The sequence below is a fragment of the Notolepis coatsorum genome (genome assembly GCF_963971535.1).
Source record: "Notolepis coatsorum genome assembly, chromosome: 3".
In the NCBI taxonomy this organism is placed as follows: Eukaryota; Metazoa; Chordata; class Actinopteri; order Aulopiformes; family Paralepididae; genus Notolepis; species Notolepis coatsorum.
The window spans coordinates 45597725-45619611 of record NC_140167.1 but is presented as its reverse complement, the minus strand read 5'-3'; the positions used below and the strand labels follow the sequence as shown (position 1 = coordinate 45619611).

The window sequence follows — 21887 nt, the reverse complement described above, 5'->3', positions numbered from 1 at the left end:
GAGAAGTCGCCTATTCTCAGTCCTTGCCCCACAATGGTGGAATGAACTACCCACCCCAGTTAGGACAGCCGAATCACGTCCAATCTTTCGCCGTCGACTAAAGACGCACTTCTTCAACCATTATCTGAATTAAAAAAAAAAAAAAAAGAAAAAAAAAAGAAAAAAAATCTAACCCTAACTAACCGTACTGTCATGCACTTGTCCTAATAAACTAACCTACACTGTAGCACTCAACACTTTGATGAACATTGTTGCTCAGCTGATAGAGTTGTGCCCTTCCTGATGGCTTGTCGTACAGAACTTGTAAGTCGCTTTGGATAAAAGCGTCAGCTAAATGACTAAATGTAAATGTAAATGTAAATGTAACCTGGATTTGTAAACCCGAATGATTTGTTAAATAGGTATATGAACATGACGGGACCGATTCAGTCAGCAATAATGAAAACCTTACACCAAGGCATTAGTTCACAGCATTACGTTCATAAATCCATTAAAACAGATAAACACACATCAATTTTGATACCATTATTTGATCAAATCGATGCAAGTTGTTTTGCAGATACAGATTTGACTTCCATAATCATATCAATTACATTATCTTTTACACTCCCGATTGGCTCATACTTCCTCCTCACCTGTAGCCTGGCCTGTGCTGCTCTCTGGGCACAGTGTAGAGCGGCGCTGTAGCTGCTGTCCACGTCCACCATGTCACAAGCACTCTCCTCCTGAGACGCCGCCATGTTCAGCCACGTGCTGCACTCCTGACGGAGACACGCAGACAAACAGACTAAAACAAAGGTATCTAAAAAGGCCGACAGAAAACGAACAGGAGAAGTGCAATGTACAGAAACCATGCAAGACAGAAACACATGGCAGTGGAATTATTAGCGAGACTGACCCAGTCCAGCCGTTTAGTCGGGAGTTCTACCGTACCACCATTAGGCGTGGGGGGAAAGGTCAATGCAGCAATATAAGATTTTGCATGTAGATATTATATTGATACGGCGACGCAAAGTATCGATACAAAATAAATAAATTTATATACAGATGCTTGACAATCTCATTTTACTGCAATAAGATTTATTGTTGCGGTCAGTTAAAGAGACACTACGCAATTTGTTATACATTGTTTAATGTACAATTGGCCAATTTGTGATGCACACTGAGGAATCTAATAAGCTTTCATGTAAATTCTGTGAATACATAATTCCAGATTTCTGCCTTTTTATTTTTTCTTCAGTTAGATATCGTGACGCATTTCTCACAATATATCAATTATCGCAGATGTGGTGCATTGTGATATTATTGTTATTGAGGGGCGAAATATCTATCATATTGTGAGTTACTTGTATCGTCCAACCCCTAACCACCATTAGTAGCAAATGCTCCTAAAAAATAAAACATATGCAACCTAGAACATTGAGATTCAAAATAGCAATGGAGCTTTTTCAACCATTTGCATGGAACATTCTCACTCTAAAATAAAACAAAAAGACAAGTCATTGTGGAGGCCGTCACATGGCTGCTTTAGTTCCAACCAGCGGCACCCATACAAATTGTTGTGTGCATTCACATCATCCTCAGGGTTCCAGGCATGGCTTGCGGACATACCGTAAAGCTTCCTTTTCAGCCTCTGCTCCATTTTTCTTTTCCAGCACTAAGCGGATAGTCACAGAAATACCCGGTTTTGCATTATATTATCTCGAAAGCTTATAATATATCATTGAAGTTTAGCGTACTAAACTGTCGACTGTTGTTAATAATTTAAATCGTTTAGCATTATTTATTTATTTTTACATTTTAATATTCAATACAAATTATATTATTTCAGAAGCAAAAATGACACTAAGTAAATCAAATTTATTTATAGGGCCCGACAACACACGTTAATGTCCCCATGGGCCGTACAGGTCTTCTTTAAACAAGTTAAGAAGACAACATAACAATAAGTCAAGAACAGAACAAGAACACCATAGGGTCCAAACATTTTTTTAGATGAATGCAAATAAATGAAAGAATGCAAGCACTCCCAGACATACCCCACGCGAAGGTAAGGAAAAACTCACTAAAACCTAACAATAGGGAAAAAAGCTCCACAGGCAATGTGGAGGAGAGAAACCTTAGAAGGGCCGTTCAAGGGGGGATCTCCCTTCTTAGATGTCGGTGATAGTAGTGTTGCAGACGGACAGTTGGTAAGCATGCACTCATGTGTGTAGTGAAACACAGATGAGTGCATGCAATAGCAACTGTACATTTTGAAAAATTAAAGATAGAGTTGATAGCGGATCTATTTGAAGCACAGGGGCGGCGCAAGAGGGTCACGTCCTCCCCGTCTTAGTCACGGGACATTCAGCACTCCGGTCGTTGCTCAGGGACAGCCGGAGACAGGGGGAAGGGGGGGTGGCACAGAGAGGGTCGCGAACTCCCCGACATCATCGCGGGACATCCGGCACTCCGGTCACCACTACGAAACCTCCGAAGACAGGGGGGCACGCAGAGGGGGTCGCAATCTCCCGGCCTTCGTCACGGGACGTCCAACACTCCGGTCAACACTCCAGGACAGCAAGTCATAGGAAGACAGGGAGACGGGACAGGCGTTAGACAGCTCATGAGATTGTAGTAGGCGGACATAGCAATAGATACAAGTGGTAGGCATATATGTGAATGGAGTAGATATATGAATTAAGCGTATTATGTGAATAGAATAGAAGTACTTAACCCAGCAATGAAACCGCGTTGACTGTTAATCTGTTAACAGTCTGTTAATCAGTTGACAGGACCACGGACAGACGGCGGTGAATAACTGATCCAATGCCTCGGAGGTGCATGTAGAGCAGTCACTACAAGCTTGGCCAAGACCCCGAGGCATCCATCACCTTGGTCAGCGCCAGGAGACGGGTACTCAGAGAGAAGGGGGAGGGAGAGGGGGGGGGGGGGGAGAGGGGGGGGGGGGGGGGAAGAGTTAGAGAGTTCCCATGTTTGTGGTGCTGCAAAGGAGCAGACATGTAGTACCCTGTAGTGCCATGTAGTACCCCGTAGTGCCATGTAGTACCCTATAGTACCCCATAGTGCCATGTAGTACCCCGTAGTATCCTGTAGTACCCTGTAGTGCCATGTAGTACCCTGTGGTGCCATGTAGTACCCTGTAGTGCCATGTAGAGCTGTGTAAGCCATGTAGTACCCTGTAATGCCATGCAGTACCAAGTAGTACTCTGTGGTACCATGTAGTACCCTGTACCCTAACTAAACTACCCTACTACCCTACTAAGCATTTTAATCTTTCCAAAAATGTCCCTCTGTTCAGCCAGTAGACGTCTGAGTAATAATGTCAAAATAACACAGCCGAAGAGCACAGCTGACATGCACACGTCGAATACAAATATTTGACAGACAAGTCTAGTCTCATGACATCATGATTCTGAATTTCCCCAAGGGGATCAATAAAGGAATATCTTATTTTATGTCAGATCCAGGTGATAGGAGGACGAGTGCTAGCATAACTTTCTCCAGAACGGATGTTGTGTTTTTCCATGTCACACACTCCTCCATGACATAGAAAACCCTGTCAATCCATGGATATTCCTTCAGACTTGCCCCCACAGGCAATTGTGCAACAGCCAACAAGAGATGCACACACACATTATACACAGAGCAGAGGCATCAGAAATGGAGGGATAGAGAGATACTTAATTTCTATTTTGCAACCCTTTGCCCTCTAGAAACGATTTATAATTTATAATTAAACCAGTTATGATTCCTGCATTAGGCCTTGGTGTGGTCCTTGACGTCTGGCTGGACTTCTCTGCTCACGTCACCTCAACAACCAGAACCTGCAGAATCTCCCTGCGCAATGCAAGAAGGATCTGCCCCTTCCTGACAAGCCACTAAACTATATATATGTACCGTATCTATTATTAAAGACATTTGCACTACATTAATACCTCATTTGCACCTTACCCTAAGTTTTGTACCTCATTTCTGCATTGTACCTCACTCTTACTCATTTGACTCTGTATTGTATATATGTATATTGAACATTCCTTTACTTACTTTTTACCTACTTCTTAATTACTTTTTTTACTGTATGAAGCACACTCTCAGGGGCTCATACAGAAACAAGCATTTCATCGTAAAGTATTATTTTTTTTTTAATCTACTTTTTCTCCCCCTTTTTTTCGTATTTTTCTCCCATCCCAATTTTGTAGTTATGACAATTCCCTTCCTGGTCGTTGCGCGCTTTTTGCCCCCTACTATCGGCCTGGGGAGGGAGAAGACTACCACATGTCTTCCTCCGATACATGTGGAGTCAGCCAGCCGCTTTTTTTCACCCGACAGCGAGGACTCTCACCGGGAGAGTGTAACGCGTGGGAGGATCACACTATCTCCCCCAGATCCCTTCCCTGGTGAACAGGCGCCCCAACCGACCAGTAGGAGTCGCTGTTTACAACAACCAGGATACATACCCCGCCGGCTTCACACCCGCTAACACTGCCAATTATGTTAGTAGGGACGACTGACCAAGCCGGAGGTACCGCTGACAGCTGGATTAGATCCCAGAGTCTCTGCGGTGGTAGGCGAGCGCTTAGTCCGCTGCGCTACCCAGCCGCGCCATGGTAAAGTATTTTGTATTTTATTGTGAGAAATAATAAACAAACTAAACACCTCCTGCAATCAACAATAATGACTTGCCTCAACTATTGCAATGCACTGCTAGCTGGTTTACTTCCAACTCATACAGAATGCAGCAGCTTGCCTGATCTCCAATCTACCAGTCAGCACATGTCACTCCACTTCTTAGAGAGCTGCACTGGCTTCCCATTGCGGCACAAATCCGCTTCATGGTTCTCAACCTGGCATTCCGTGCAATGGGAAAGATAATTCACAGTCTGGTAATTGGTCATTTGTGTTTATAAGAGGGACACCTGCATACGAGTCCCCTGGGCTATTTGTGACGTAACACTTTCAGTGCCAGCAGGGGGCGCACGATTTAGCGCTTGAGTGCCAGCGCTTAAGTCAATGAGCTGAGAGGGCGAGCACATTTGCGAACGCATAAACTATATCTTAAATGATGGCTATGTGTCTAATACGCCTGTCGCTTATCAATGACTTGCTTGCAGTCAACATGTATGAAACGGATTGTTTTTTTATCTGTACATTTCCGTTTTATACCATTTTGAAAAACTCGTTTTTGGACATTTCCAGGAAAGAAAAAGATTCTGCAGGAATCGCCCTTTAGTGGAATACACAAAACACGTTGTAATTTTTCAGCCTATTTATGAATAGTTTTCAAATAAACGTTAGATTATTGATAGTATGTGTACTTATGCACGCTAGAGAAGCGGGCTGAAAAATCGATTATCAATTTCCTGATCAGCACACACACGTTGAGATATGTGAAAAAACTCTGATTATCCCAAGACTGGTAAAATAGATTCCTTACCTCAGATCAGATGTTCTCCAAAAAGATTATACCATTTCCTGATCGCCATTCCAAATATTGATCACGTTTATTGATCCAATTCTGGGTACTGGAAACACATATTCCACGCCGTTCTGAGGGTCGGCAATGAATGCAATCGGCTCGGATTACATGCCTGATAAGTAAAATGTGGATTCCGGATTTTTTTTCCCCCATCCATTTCCATCGAGTCCAATCCAATGGATGCATTACCATCCGGGAGACGATAGGGGGCGGTATTTTCCCTGTTCGAGCTCAGAGCCAGTGTGGTAACGTGAGGCTAGATTGATGAAAAATGAAAATCGCTAATGAAAGAAATAACGATTAAAAAACAAGATTTCTCGTGGCTGACACTCAAGTGTTAAGAATGTAAATGCGAAAGAGGGGACCCAGTGAAAGACTGCAAAAAGAGAAGGTGGTCCAAAGAACCACAAAGGAGAACAGGGATTCGCTGAGATTAAAGTTTAAACCAGCATGCCTGAATGTGATTAGATGACAAAATGATAGATGTCTTTGTCAGGGTTTTCCAGGTCATCCAGTGATCGACTTAGAGGCCGCTTGCGTTCGACTGGTAGATCGAAAAGACATGGTTGCCCACCTCTGGCATAGCTTGTATGAAGACACAAGGGTGGGAATTTGGGAAACCTCTGTGCAAACCTGACCATTACATTTCCATTCTCTGTGCATAGTAGACGCAAGGCCAGATCCAGGTCTACATTCTCCAGGTCTAGAACACATACCTCAGTAGGGCACCCCTGTCGTAAGGCCAGCTCCTGTCTGTAGTGTTCTATAGCCTTATCATGCTGCCTCAGGTCTGTGTAGGTGGCAGCCAGGGACACATGGATGACAGCCAGTTCCCTGGCAGGTTTCCCCAACGTCTCAGCAATGGACAGCTAGAAAACAACAATAACAATGCAGCTTATATACTGTATGATTCACCACAACAACAGTAGTCTGACCTATAGAATGTTCCAAGTGGGTATAACCCTCCCATTGGCTTGGCTCAGTCAGAAATTACCTATTTCAAACCCCACCCCCCTTTCTTAATCCTCTAAAATCACGACAGTTGTGATCAAAGGATCAAGAAAAGAGGGCGGGTTTGAGATATGTCCATTCTTCTTCCCCTTCCACACTATTTTGCAGCACCATCTCCCATCCCTGGAGATTAGTGGTGGTACCTCAAGATGATATATACATCTCTTTGCCTCGACCCCCTCAGCACAATCTTGTTTGAAAATCCTGTGAGTATGACCAGTGGCAACAGAGGACACTTGGTGCTTAGCTGTGATATTGTACTAATTTCAATGAAGTCAGTATGGGAATTTAAGATATTCCTTTATTGATCCCCTTGGGGAAATTCAGGCATCAGAGAAGCATGGGGGAGGGGAGGTACAGGTAGTAAAAACAAGCAGTGTAGACAATATAACAAATCAATTAACTAACTAACTAACTGAAATATACAGTATTCACATAAGGACTTTTTTAAGCACCTTGTCAAAAGCACTTTAAGCACTTCAAGGACCTTGTGCGAACCCTGTGAAAGATGGGTGTTGGGGATGAGCTTCTGAAGTATAAAAAAAAGAATCACCCAGTATATATTCAAGAGCATCTAAATGTGGTCCAAGTAGAGTGTGTGTTGCTTCTTCTCACCTGAGCGCTGTATGCTTCCAGGGCTTTTCTGTAGCAGCCCACCTTACAGCAGAGGTCCCCCAGCTGCTCTGCCAGCCCCACGGCCTCATGGGAAGCCTTCCCCAGATCCTCTCCCGCCTCCTCCTCTAGCTGACAACCCCGGTCCGCTACAAAGCCATCATCAACGAGAGCAAAACATGATCAATGTCGGAGCCCGTCGTGATTTCAGATGAAGGTTCGCTAGTTAACTACTTCTACGCCGATACTAAACTGATCCGTTACTTTGAATTAACAGTGTACACTGCCCGAGAAATGCAGAAAATTTCACTTTGCTTCGATTTCATTTTTTACATGTTTACATATATGGCTCCTGGTATCGGATTTTAATATCGGGTCTCCGATACAGATACCCTGTTTTAGTCTGGTATTGGCCCAACAATATCCAATACCAGTATCAGGATCAGTGTGTCCCTAATTTAAATTCAACAGAATTGGTGGGTGAATATTTCAGGGGGATCTTACACCACATTGCTTGGTAAAAAGAAATAAGGTAATTTGTATCACAATCATCAATAAAGTACAAATAGTAAATCAGGATTGAGAAAACCAATGGCTCTTTCACCATATTTGAAGGCCTTCTTCACAGCCTGTCGGTCCATAGGCTGCTGGGAGCCCAGTTGCAGAGCCCTCTTTAGAGAGCGTCTGGCTGCTGGAAAGTCACCCAGAGACAACTGCACCTACGGACACACACGTTAATTTAACACAACATATTAGGCATGAACGACACAAGCACATCACATATCTGGTCTAAAGTAGGGATGGCCACGGTTAAACTGAAAAATTGGATTTGATTGTGTTGTTTATTTGACTAATAAATAGAAAATAGTCACAAATATGATTATTTGTTTAGTGAACGCAAGGATCACAGAACCACCCCATGTGACATTATGAATGTGCTGCACACTTTGGGGGGGGGGTTGTTTGGTTAACCAAAACTTTTTTGTTTTATTATAAAATATTCAAATGCTTTCAAATCCCTAGTCTAAAGGCAACAGGACAGTTGGTAAGCAAAGTATTAAAATTTGTATTATTACACCAGAAAGAATCATTTCAACTCATTAATGAGTGCTTACCTTGCCAATGCAGTGGAAGCACTCGCTCTCACAGAACTTGTCTTTGTTCTTCCTGGCAGACTCCTTGGCCTGCTCCAAGCAGCGCACAGCGTTCGAGTGGAGCCCGTTCCGGAAGTAGATGTTCCCCAGGTTGAAGTTAGCGCGGTAGAGATCCTCCAGGAGCTGGTTCTTCCTATAGAGGACAAGTACGGAAGGAGAAAACACAGTAAAACACTGGCTGAAAATAAATAAGATGATCCTTGGTCATAAAATGTAAACGACTACTAGGCATGTGTCACTGATGGTGAAATATCTTTTAAAAGATTAAGATAAGATAAACCTTTATTGGGTACAGGTATGGGCATGGTAATAGTAGAAACACATACAGTAACAACTATAGGCAATAATATTATATTAAGATCCAAATAAGTAGTGTAAACAATATAATTGACTGAATATAAGAAAGTAAACAGTGTACAGTAATCAAGGTGCAGATGAGGGTCTGTATGCCCCATCAGTTATATTATGTTACAATAAATATGGGCAATAAAACACTTGAAATCTGAATATATACTATGAGTAAGTAAAGTAAACAATATACACAGGTGCAGTATACACAAGGTACCCTAACTGGCATGATATACATCATACGTTATAGTCTGTGCAGGGTAGGTATTTTTACCAGGAGGTTTCTTGAGATTCAAATTTAATTTGACTTGACCAAGATAGCACACCATTACAAAGTGACATTACAAAATTATAAAATAGAGCATGTTAAAAACAGGGCCCCGTTCCATGTACGTGGTTCAACTAAGTCGATCAACATGTCCATTATCCAGCTTCAGTTAACCCGATGTTCAAAGCCGGGATTTTCCTGTTTCACAAAGCAGGATTCAGTCTCGTTAACTCAAGCCAGACTTGAGAGTCAGGCTCAAGTCAGGCTAGATGCGCGCTCCCGTTTTAGGTGGAAAGCCAGCACGTATCGATGGCAGAGACCCTGATTCTCAACGGCATTGATTGATTAATTGATTTAAGACTTTATTGACAGATTGCAATAGGCTCAATCGCCTCGCCGACAAGTTAAATGCGTTATCTATAGGCTAATTCTAAGTCCCTCATTACCTCAATCAATCAGATTATATTTCTTTAAACTTGCCTGCTGGATTGAATAATCAAATGAGATCTTGCTAGCGAAAATAACTAGTTAACTGTTATACAGAATTACGAGACGGCTTTCTTGCCCATTGATTGATGTATAGTCAATGTTTAACTTATCTCCTATGTGGTCCAACGGGTTGTTCTTTTGACTTCCACACGGACGACCGGGGTTCAATACCCGCCTAGTCTTTTCCTTCTTTTTGCAATATAGGAATAATTCAATTTGGTGCACGTTGAGAGCTATATAAAGAATGACATCCTCAATGCATGTAGATTTATAACATTTTAACTTAAAACCAGGCTACTTTGGCGTATAATCATTAATATTATATTCAAAAAAATCATATTGGAAACACGGGGATTTGAACCCGGATCGCTAGGTTGGGAGACATGAGCGCTACCGCTGGGCCACTGTGCCAGATGGGATAGATTCATTGTTTATACATTAATGAACGAGAGACCCGTGTTTAGATTATCCCTTATTTTGAATGAAGTTTTATTTCTTCATCCTCATTCATTCATGTGACGTCAACGGCTCATTCAATTCCTCAAATCCGTCAAACAGCGCATCTCATCAGACATCTTAATCCCAGTTACAATTAAAATAACCACATCATGTGTACATCGCACGAGCGAGCGCCACCGTCGCCACGGTATATATAACGTGCATTATTTAGGACAAAGTGAATTTAATATCAGCATTTTGGGTCTATTTTACATTTCAAAAGCCCCCTCTGGAAGAATGGAGCACAAAAACGTAATTCAGAATGGTATAATGCAGATCGTAGACTGTGGGAATAGTTTCAGGAAACGGGCTGTCACTTCTTTGCGGGGGCGTGGCGATAGTTCAGGCTAACTTGAACTTGAACTCTGCTTTCGACCAGGCTCAAACTTTTGGATATGTTGTCATGGTGATTTGGAAAATCCAGGTACATGAAATCGGAAAGTCAGGCTAACCGAGTTAGCCGGATAACTTTATCCGGCTAACTCGGTTATCCCGGTACATGGAACGGGGCCCAGACAAGAGACAACAGATACATAATACAAGATCCAGCTCAAGAATAACAATTGCACAGGCGGCCAGGTAGCACAGCGGACTACGCGTCTGTCTACCACCGCAGAGACAGTGGGATTTAATCCAACTGCCAGCGGTAACTCCGGCTTGGTCGACAGTCCGTGCTGACACAATTGGCAGTGTCAGTGGGTGGGAAGCCGGTGAGGGTGGGTCCTGGTCGTTGTAAACAGCAACTCCTACAGTTCGGTCGGGGCGCCTGTACAGCAAGGGAAGGATCTGGGTGAGGTAGTGTGATCCTTCCACACATTACACTCTCACAGTGAGAGTCCGAGCTGCCAGGTGAAAAGAAGCGGTTGATTGGCTACACATGTGTCGGAGGAAGCATGTGATAGCCTCCACTCTCCCAGACCGACTGTAGGGGGTAGGTGCGCAATGACCAGGAAGGGGATTGGGAATTGGCATAACGACTAACATTGGGATAGGAGAAAAATGGAAAAAAGATTTAAAAAATAAATAAATAAAATAAATAAAAAAGAATAAATTGCACTATTCAGTTATACTGTTTTTGTTTTGTTTTTTGTTACCAGAGCTTTGAACTCTCCCAGGGAGACAAAATCATTAAGCTTTAGTGTGTTCTGAAGGTTATTCCATGAGGGCGCAGAATAGGAGAAAGCTGCTCTACCAAGTTCCGAGCAAATCCTGGGTACCCGGTAGAGCAGCCATCAAGTGGAGAGACAGTTCGATACAGTAAAAATATCGTGCTCTCACTCTGCTATGAAGACACTGCGTCGGATGAACTCGCTGCAGCGGCCGGGCTGCCCCAGGTGGTCACAGACCAGACCCAGGTTGAGGAAGAGACGGGCCCTCATCTCACTCAGCTCCCGCCCTGGCACAGTACCTGCGAGAGAGATATAGAGTCAGGTCAGATAGGTTACTTTAACTTATATTTAGTTTTTTGTGATACATTTTTTTAAATGTATTTTCTTTTACATGAAACAAAACACAAAGACAGTAATAACAACAATAAACAGGACATGGTAACAACAACAACAACGACAATGGAAATAACCCAAACAATAAAACAGAACATAAAAATGTAATTGTGTTACCACTAGGGCTGACCCCTATAGTCGATTAGTCGACTAATCGGTCGAAATGAGCCGTAGTCGACTGCCAACCTCTTAGTCGAATACAAAAAAAAATTATATATATATATATATTATTATTATTTCTTTTTTTATCATTCTTTCCAAAAGAAAAGAGGCCTAGAAGCGTGGCTAACGCTAATGGCACGCATACCAGAGGCTAACTGCCTACGAAAACAGGCACAGAGGCACTGAAAGAGGATTTCACCCATCTAATGAACACACTAGACTAGATGTATCCATCAGTGGACCAATTGCATAATTTTGCAGAGGACAAGAAGCCTTCAGTCGACTCCTTCAGACATTAAGCACCCCCCACAGCCCAAATGGAATGATACAAAAAATAATAACAGCACATTTTGGCCAATCATAGTCGACTATCCAAATCCTTAGTCGGGGACAGCCCTAGTTACCACAGACAAAAAAAAGATATATATATAAATCAAGATAATTTTTTTAATAGATAAAAGGGATTTATTTCCTCCCCCACTAACAACATTATAGCAAACTATTACTTTATGTAATATGGTACTCTCCCGGGCCCATATTTATCAGGTCTAGGATCGGTTTTCAGGTCACATGTCCATGTACCCCACACTATGACTTGTTATGAGTCAATCTGGTCTCAGATCAGCACTCCTACTGCTTGATCAAATTCAGGCCCAGCAGAACAGCTACTGGACGAACACACAGTCGCACACCTTGCAGGCGATCATCCACAATGGCCAGGCTCCTCCTGAACGCATCCTCTGCCTGCTCCAAACTGTTCCTCGATTGGTCAGACTCATAGCGGAAGAGGAAGGTTCGACCAATGGTGGCCAATGCCCTCTGCTCCTCAGCATGATCTCTAACAGAGCGAGCCAGGTCCAGGTGACATCCCTGGTGCTGGATAGAAGAAACCCACAACGTTCATCATCAGACTCCTTAAGATCCTCTACAGAAGCCCTTTTGAAAAGTGTGCTACTACTATAAAGTACTGTCTTCGCGAGTAACTGGCGCCTATGCCTATTGGACGGCTGCCTCTGATGCGCGTTGGTGGGGGCCCTTAGGCTGCTTCCCACGTCCCCCCCCGCGTCACCAGGCGTGATCCATCTTGTTTACTACTCGGTGTTTGAATGCTGCCGACTATCGCGCATACGGAGTCTCAGGCCTCCTGTAGATGACATGTGTCAACAAATGTACATGTCTGTTGAATTTATGCTGTGCCATTGTTACTGTAAAAATGTAATGATTGTGATGTGTTGTTATTATTAATGAGACGTTGAGCTGTATGTGTGTGTCACGAATTTCCCCAAGGGGATTAATAAAGGAATATCTTATCTTATACCATGTACATGTGTATACTACAATTATCCTTGATATCATTGTTGATAGAATATACTGCCTTATCCACTATATTATTATTAATATTTATATTATTATCTTTTTTCCTGCCTGTACCTCCGCTATTCCCTCCCCCATGCAGCTATGACACCTGAATTTCTCAGAGGGGATTAATAAAGAAAAACTTGACTTGGTCCATGGATCTGCCAGGACACCATCAGAGTGTAGTTAGACCCAACTACTATATGAAATGTCTTGTTTAACTCTCTCTTAACAGACTCTATAAACTCTATTAGGGTTTCACTTTACATGTACAGCTTTTGAGACTTTGTGCTTTGACAGGCAGCAGTACAGTATGTTCACACAACGGAAATTCACGATAATTTTTAGATGTAGGCTAGATCCGGCGGCTGGGTGGCGCAGCGGACATTGCGCTCGTCACCAACGCAAGAGACACCGGGTTCGACTACGGCTGTCGGCGTTGCCTCCGGCTTGGGCCAGTCGTCATACTAACTCAATTGGCAGAGTTAGCGGGTGGAAGTCGATGGGTGGTAATCTGGACGTTGTGGACAGCAACTCCTACAGGTCGGTTGGGGACGCCTGCACAGCAGACAGGAAATGGCGGGGGTAGTGTGAGCCTCCCACACGTTACACCTCGCCAATGAGAGTCCGCGCTGGCAGGTGAAAAGATGCAACAGGCTGCCTCCTCGTGTATCGGAGGGGACACGTGATGCAAGGCTTCTATCCTCCCTACAACCGGCCAGTGGGGGGCATATACGAGCAACGTTAAAGACAGGGGAGGGGAGAATTGGCACAGCGGGTAATTGGGATGGGAGAAAAATTGAAAAAGAGGAGAAAAAGTAGATAAAAAAAAATAAAGATGTAGGCTAGATCCGGTATGTGGGAATGCACAATTTAAATTAAGAATTCCCATATGTTATTTCCATGGTCCTCAGGGGAAAGCTCAATCAACATCTCGCCAAAAACCAGAGAAGACTCAATCTTGTCAGGCCATCAAGTATAAACACAATGAATGTGGGATATTGATCTTGGGGCTCTGTTTTTTTTTTTTTTTTTTTTTTAATAATCAAATGCGCTTCATTCTATAGTAGTGTTCTCAAGTTCCGAAACAGAAAATGTACCCATATATAATAGGGATGCACCACCGATACTGGTATCGGATTACAGTCCAATACCAGGCTAGAATAGAATATACGGTAGGCATCAGAGAATTTCCTCGATATTAGAACCCGATACCAAGAAACATGTCTAACATGCCAGAAATCAAAGCCAATTTTTGACAGACTTCTTTCCATACATAACTCTGTCCAATGGAGAAATGTATTATATCTCCAAAAATGTTATTCAGTGACCACAAAATGATGGTTCAATTCTATACTGTTCATTAAAAGTAAAGGATCAGTACTCGGTATTGGTAGTGAAAATATATATAACTCTTTATTAAACTCATATTTCCCTTGGTGTTCTCAGTGTCACATCAACCATCTTTCATTGTCATTGTCATGTCTCATTGTCTAAGGAGCATCTTCAGACTTTATACCCAATGATGTAAATTTTTTGTTGTAGCACTCTAGTTTTTTGTGTGTGTTTTGACTGTCTTAGTCCATCAGAATAACATGTATGAATTCTTAAGATTGGTGTAGTACCCCTTTTAAAAAAAACATGCAGGGTATTGCACTCACTTTTAAAGCAGCATCTATGTTCCCCATTTCAGCAAAGCACTCTCCGATCTTACGATTGGCCACGGCCCGTCCAATCACATCATTTAGAATCTCAGAGAGGGCCAACTCCTGCTGGTGCTCCTCTATGGCAGCCTCATAATCACCTGTATTATGAACAAGACAGTAATGCATTCTTGGTCCATGATATTTAAAGGAATACAGCAACATTATAGGAAATGTGTTTAGTTTACCATGTTCTCCTGAGTTAGACATGAAGATCGGTACCAATTTCCTCTGTGCATTCAGTAGAAATCTATTTGGCTGCAAGCTAGCCTAGCACAAATGAATAGATACGGATATGGACCACTAGCCTAGCTTAACCTCATAAGCCTGATCCAAAATGTATTTCACGTCATAAATAGATCAATACTAAGTATTAAGTAATGTTGCATTTCTTTTTCAAATGTAACCAAGAGTATAGACCCTAACCCTATCAAAACAGCAGTGAAAGTGTATATTTTCAGCACTACGTTTGATTACCAATGATTTTAAGTGTTATTAGCTAAATATGATTTTTTTTCAAGTATGGTCAATGTTAGCAGCATCAAAGATGGAAAAAATATATATAATAATTTATATTCTCCTTTGGTTCATTACAATTTACTCAAGCATAGTAACACACACAATATTTCTGACACTGCTAGATACAAGAACATGCAAATGGTCCTTGTAGAAGTGGAGCAATCTTCCATTTACTTGGGTATGTATTGTTTGGCAAAACGCACAGAGGAAATTGGTATCCATCTTCTTGTCTGACTCTGGATAAGACGGTAAGTGCATTTCTCATAATGTTGCTGTGTTCCTTTAATGTTTATGTAAGGATCACAGTATTGTGTCAGATCAATCTACCTTTATAGATGGTATACATTTAGCCAGAGGCACAAAATACATCACCACGTACTATTATGAGATGCATTGTGGTACTGCTGCTATGCACTCCTACAGGTATTCAGCAACCAAGTTCAACGGGTAAGCAACATCATACCAGTTCTAGACAGTAGCTCCCCCAGCTGGTTACAAATATTGGCTTCTTCTTTCATGTTGTTGCCGCTCTGGGCTTTGCTCTTCGCTTTTTGCAACACTGTTGACAAACAGAAATACAATAGAGAAGATAAAACATGGCGTTAGACGAGAGGACGATAACGTTGGGCTCACAGTGAGCTGTGGTGTTCCACAAGGAAGCATACTAGGACCGCTACTGTTCCTAATTTATGCAAATGACATATCAGCTTGTGACTGCAACTTGTTCCTGTTTGCGGACGACTCAGCCCTGCTGGTCTCTGACAGGAACAAGTTACAGGTTGAAAAACCCCTCAGCTCGGAACTAGGCAAAATCTGCATATGGCTCGCTGATAACAAAAGATGAAATTACCTACCTGGGCTCCATCCTAGAGGCAAATCTTTCCTGTGACAAAATGGCATCCAATGTAATAAAAAAAAGTCAACCAATGAACTCGATTCTTGTACCGGATCGCCTCTCTGGTAAACAAGAATACCCAGGAGCACTCATTCAAGGGCACTACGACTATGCTTGCACCTCATGGTACCAAAGCACCTCAAAGGCACTAAAAAACAAATTACAAACATCTCAAAACAAGCTAGTCAGACTACTGCTTGACCTGACTCCTAGAACCCACCTCACCCCTGCCCACTTTGACAACCTAGGATGGCTTAGAGTAGACGACAGAGTACAGCAACTTGCAATGGGCCTGGTCTACAAGATACACTACACGACCAAGGTACCCATGTACATGTCAAAATACTTCCCAAAGGTCAGTGAATACCACGATCACAACACCAGAGGGAGCTCCACAAATCATGTAAAACCCAGATTCGACTCAAACAAGGGACTAAACACGTTTCGCAATTATGCCACATCAATGTGGAACGCCCTACCTAAAGCTGTAAAGGAATGTGAATCACTACCCACTTTCAAAAATACTCAAAAAACACCTACGTGAGACTGCAATTCGAAACTGGCCCCTACAAAAGTCCTAACCTAGTTGTACAGTAAATGACCAAGTAAGGCTTTGTCAGTATTCCAATGTACAGTGTAAAATGTGTGTGTGTCCCCTACCCCCCCCCCCCCCCCCCCCACCTCCAATGTACAGCCCTCACCCACCCACCCACCCAACCTCCTCCAATGTACAGTTTCTATGCCAAATGTATATACACTCTTTTTCTGGACACTTTTGTATCACAAACAGTACTGTATTTGCAAATCTGATATGTCATAAATGTATAGATGTAGCAGTACTGTCTATCTGTATGTCATGTATGTCATATATGTTATGATGAATTGAAAATGGGGGACCCTGATGTAAACAAGACGAAAGTCTTTCTCTGGTCTGCATCCCCTTAACAATTGTATGTACTGAGCTGTACTGTACTGTACCCATTCTGCAATCTGTTAATAAACTTTTCAATCAATCAATCAAACCCCCCCATATATGTTATGATGAATTGAAAATGGGGGACCCTGATGAACAAGACGAAAGTCTCTCTGGTCTGCAATGTGCATCCCCTTAACAATTGTGTATTGAGCTGTAGTGTACCCATTCTGCAATCTGTTAAAGTTTTCAATCAATCAAGCGTTGGGCTCTTGATTATCAAAATAACGTGATTAGAAAACGGTACAGTCAAACTTTATCAGATTGTAACTGCAGTGATACTCACGCTTTATCTCCCGCGTGGAACTCATCTCGTCTGTTTCACAGCTTAGCGATGCCGACAAATGAAAACAACCAAGGCGCGCCTGGCTGGTTAGCTGACGTTACCTGCTAACGTTGGGCAAGAGACTCGACATTCAAAAGACAAGCCTTCCTTTTCGCTGCCGGTTTACAGTACAACGTCTCGATCTGCCGCATTATATTACCGACATGTGGACACGACCATGCTCAATAACGCCGATCAAATCGAAATACATACACTTTGTTACAATACAAGTTACAACACAATACGTGTTAAAATAATTCACCCTTCCGTAAACTTTACAATGCCCCGCCAGTAGTGGACACCGTCGCTCATTGGTTGGCGCTTGAAAGTGACGTTTTATAGTCACCGTGGTATGGGATTTCATATAGACCACTACACTTCCGCGTTACATTGAATGATGGAATGATCGAATAGACGTTTTTGCGCCTCAATCTCCTGACCCATTCCTAATAGATCAGAACTAAATCGGCAGAGAAAAAGCCCATTTTAAAGCACCTATTCCGCATGCACATGCGCAGAGTGCCCATGGAGTCTGGACGACGCGAGATGACGCACGAATGATGAATGAATGCATGAATGATGAATGAATGAATGAATGAATGAATGAATGAATGAATGAATGAATGAATGAATGAATGAATGAATGAATGATGAATGAATGAATGAATGAATGAATGAATGAATGAATGAATGAATGAAAACTTTATTTAACAGATTGCAGAATGGGTACAATACAGTACGGCTCAATACATACAATTGTTAAGGGGATGCAGACCTGAGAAAGACGTTTGTCTTGTTTCCATCAGGGTCCCCCATTTTCAATTCATATAGACATTTATGACATACACAACATACATGACATTTATGGCATAGGGACATTTAGTACTGATACATTTGTGACATAAACGGTATTCAAATATACAGTACTGTTACCCCTAGATCCTGACAGAGTATATATCACGTGTAATGATAGTTTGTTATCAGCGAGCCAGATGCAGATTTTGCCTAGTTCCGAGCTGAGGGTTTTTTCAACCTGTAACTTGTTCTTGTCAGAGACCAGCAGGGCTGAGTCATCCACGAACAGGAACAAGTTGCAGTCACAAGCTGACGACATGTAATTTGCATAGATTAGGAACAGTAGCGGTCCTAGTATGCTTCCTTGTGGAACACCACAGCTCACTGGGAGGGGGGGGGATAGCCGTACCGTTTACCTCCACCATCTGTCCTCTCCCCTCCAGGTAGGATTGCATCCAGCTCACTGATAGACTGACATGACATCATGACATTTATGGCATAGGGACATACATGACATACAGACCTGTATATAGTACTGTTACATTTGTGACATATACGATATGCAAATATACAGTACTGTTACTCATAGATCCTAACAGAGAATATATACATATGATGGGGAGGAGACTGTCTATTAGGAGGGGGGGGGGGGGGGGGCAGTTTCACATTTACGGTGGCCAGTTTCGAATTGCAGCCTCTCATGTGCTCTTTAAGAGCGGTTTTGAATGTGGGTAGGATAGCGGATGTGGATGAGAGCCTTGGCATTAAGTGGTTGTAGCTACGGCTGTGGGGGTGCAGGAGACATGATCCAATAGACTTTTATACGCCTGTCTCCTGAACACGAAGAGACCAATCCCAAGTCGATCAGCACTTTCTCGACCGAGTTATAGTATTTTTTTCGCACCTACTCAACAAACTCTGCATGTGCAGATTGATAAACTAGATCTCTGGACAATCCAGAAACTCTGTGGACAATCTGCGCATGCAGAGTTCGGGGAGTATAGGTGCGAAAAGTTCTGATCAACTTGGGATTGGTCTGATCACCACCCCCATAGCTACAACCACTTACATCAAGGCTCTTATCCACATTCATTAATTTTCTCCCGCTCAATGTGGAACACCCTACCCACATCTGTAAAGGAATGTGAATCACTACCCACTTTCAAAACCACTCTCAAAGAGCACCTACGGGAGACTGCAATTCGAAACTGGCCCCTGTAAATGTCCTAACCCAACCCCCTCCAATGTACAGTAAATGTCCTAACCCAATCCCCTCCAATGTACAGTTACCCCCCGCCTACCCCTCCCCCTCCCACCCCACCTACCCCCACCTATACCCAACCTCCTCAAATGTACAGTTTCTTCGTCAAATGTATATACTCTCTTTTTTAGACTCTTTTTGTATCACAAACAGTACTGTATTTGTAAATCTCGTATGTCATAAATGTCTAGATGTAGCAGTACTGTCTATCTGTATGTCATGTATGTCATATATGTTAAGATTAATTGAAAATGGGGGACCCTGATGTAAACAAGACGAAAGTCTTTCTCTGGTCTGCATCCCCTTAACAATTGTGTGTATTGAGCTGTACTGTATTGTACCCATTCTGCAATATACAATTTTCAATCAATCAATCTCTCTCCCATGAGCTCAATGTAACATGGAAGTGCAGTGGTCTATACCTAAAATAGTCTAGATGGAAACATAGGTCCACCTGCATGGTCTGATTTTTTTTCGCCACCTGTTTTTCTTAATCCTTGAAGTGTCTATTTTAAGATTTTAACAGATAACAGGTTGAAATAATGTCCCATGGGGTTTATTTTTAACCCTTTATTACACCTATCCTGAACAAAAACCTGAAAAAGAAAACAGCATAACTTTTTAAGTTAACAACATATAGAGACTAATTAAAACATTTCCCCAAACAATATTGACCCAAGGAATTCAGTAAAATTGTTATTTTTAAGATTCAAACACATCTTGATTCTATTTCAGGACAAGAAAATGCAAAAAAAATGCTGAAAATGTTTAGATCACATCTCTATTTTCCCACGTTACTCAAATATAGTCCATCAGATGAGATCAATTTGAGATTAATATTGGAAATACAATGTTAATAAAGATTGTATCATGCTGTTATGCCCTAAATGTTGTAGATTGTGTGTAAACAAGGCCAAAAGTGGAAGACTAATGTGAAAAGACTAATTCATCCTACATAGACAAATTAACACATTTTCCTATACAATTTGAAATTCAGTGAAATATGTTTTGTTAAGGTTCAAACAAAGTACTATTACAGTACATCTTCTCTGTTGGCACAACATTAAAACCTAAACTACTAATCATCAGGATCATCATCAAAGAGATCATCAAAGTCTATCTCTCCAAGAGATAAAACAAATAAAAGGTGCCTCTTGATCATCAAACAAGAATTAATTTCCCTATTGGGATTAATAAAGTGCAAATCTAACTTTCACCAAACATTATTTTTTTGTCAAATAAAAGGTGACTCTAAATTTTTATTTATTTATTTTTTATAAATCGATTTAAATTTTTCAAAAATGTTCAAAATGTAGACAGGTAGGTTATAGGCCTGTTAAGTTTAACATGCTGTATCCCAAAAGGATAAATGAGATATGTTATTGGGTAGACTTGAGCTACTGCGGTCTAAACCATATTATTGCAACTGGACTCTGGAGAAGATCAGTGGACAGGGACTGGACAACATAACACTCAGAAGTCAACTATATATCCCATACTGTGTTTGAGTATTCTGATGGAGAGTCCACTATGTCTGTCTTTATACAATGGCATGCAAATTTCTTGATTCTGATATCTAGACCCAGCACTTCAGTAGGGCACAGAAGGGCACCAAAATCTTTGGCCGGTTTGTGGGCGAAAATGGGTGGATTTTGTAACTATTTTTTTTTTACTTTATTTCGGTTTTAGGGTTAGGTTAGGGTTATGTTATTTAATTATTTTGGGGAGCCAGCCCCCCAAACTCCTGAAATGCATAGAAATCTATGAAATAAATAAAACAATCTGACATTTATATTAAAAAGAGCTAGCCACCCAAACCCCTAAAATACATAGAAATCTATGCATTTTAGAACAGTTACTATATATATAGTCAAGAAAGCATTTAGTCATACTTAAAGTTTAAAGTGCTTTACTTGCATTGAACATTGCATTGAACATTGAACATTGAGGAGACATCATTAGAAAGCACAATGTATGTTTCCATAGTTACGCAGATGACACACAATTGTACATCTCCGCTGAACCAAATGATCACACAGCTATAAACTCCATTTCCGCCTGTCTCTTAGCAATAAACAAATGGATGACGAACAACTTCCTAAAATTAAATGAGGGCAAAACTGAAATCCTACTAGTCGGTCCTATAACAAAAAGAGAAATGTTACAGAGCAATATGGGGCAACTTACTCAAACCCAAAGTTACAAGTAAATAACCTACACTGGCTTCCGGTAACATTTAGAATTGATTTCAAGGTCCTCCTCCTTATATACAAAGTATAAACATTGCGATCATCTACTATTGAAGGTTCCAAGCCACAGTCTAAAGAAAATCGGGGATGCAGCCTTTGCTAACTATGCACCAAAGTTATGGAACACACTACCTATGGACATTAGGGAAGCTATCTCTTATTTTCAGAAATAAGCTAAAAACGTACCTCTTCACCATAGCCTTCTAATACAGGGGTTCCCAAACTTTTCAGGCCAGGGCCCAGAAAATAAGGCGTCAGAGAGCCGCGGCCCAATGCACATCGTCG

At 41.8% G+C, this 21887-nt stretch overlaps 1 protein-coding gene across 1 annotated transcript in view; it reads right to left on the bottom strand.

Annotated features, from left to right (window-relative positions):
- Nucleotides 1-17570, bottom strand: part of tonsl (tonsoku-like, DNA repair protein) — an 85327-nt gene extending 67757 nt beyond the window's left edge. The window contains exons 1-10 of the mRNA XM_084310687.1: nucleotides 17259-17570; nucleotides 15568-15663; nucleotides 14544-14686; nucleotides 12219-12402; nucleotides 11141-11270; nucleotides 8221-8392; nucleotides 7710-7824; nucleotides 7109-7254; nucleotides 6199-6351; nucleotides 636-761 (exon numbers count right to left, since the gene is read on the bottom strand). Coding sequence (XP_084166813.1) covers nucleotides 636-761; nucleotides 6199-6351; nucleotides 7109-7254; nucleotides 7710-7824; nucleotides 8221-8392; nucleotides 11141-11270; nucleotides 12219-12402; nucleotides 14544-14686; nucleotides 15568-15663; nucleotides 17259-17283 — 1290 coding nt within the window. The 5' untranslated portion in view covers nucleotides 17284-17570. The remainder of the gene's footprint in view (nucleotides 1-635; nucleotides 762-6198; nucleotides 6352-7108; nucleotides 7255-7709; nucleotides 7825-8220; nucleotides 8393-11140; nucleotides 11271-12218; nucleotides 12403-14543; nucleotides 14687-15567; nucleotides 15664-17258) is intronic.
- Between the last annotated feature and the right edge of the window lie 4317 nt (nucleotides 17571-21887).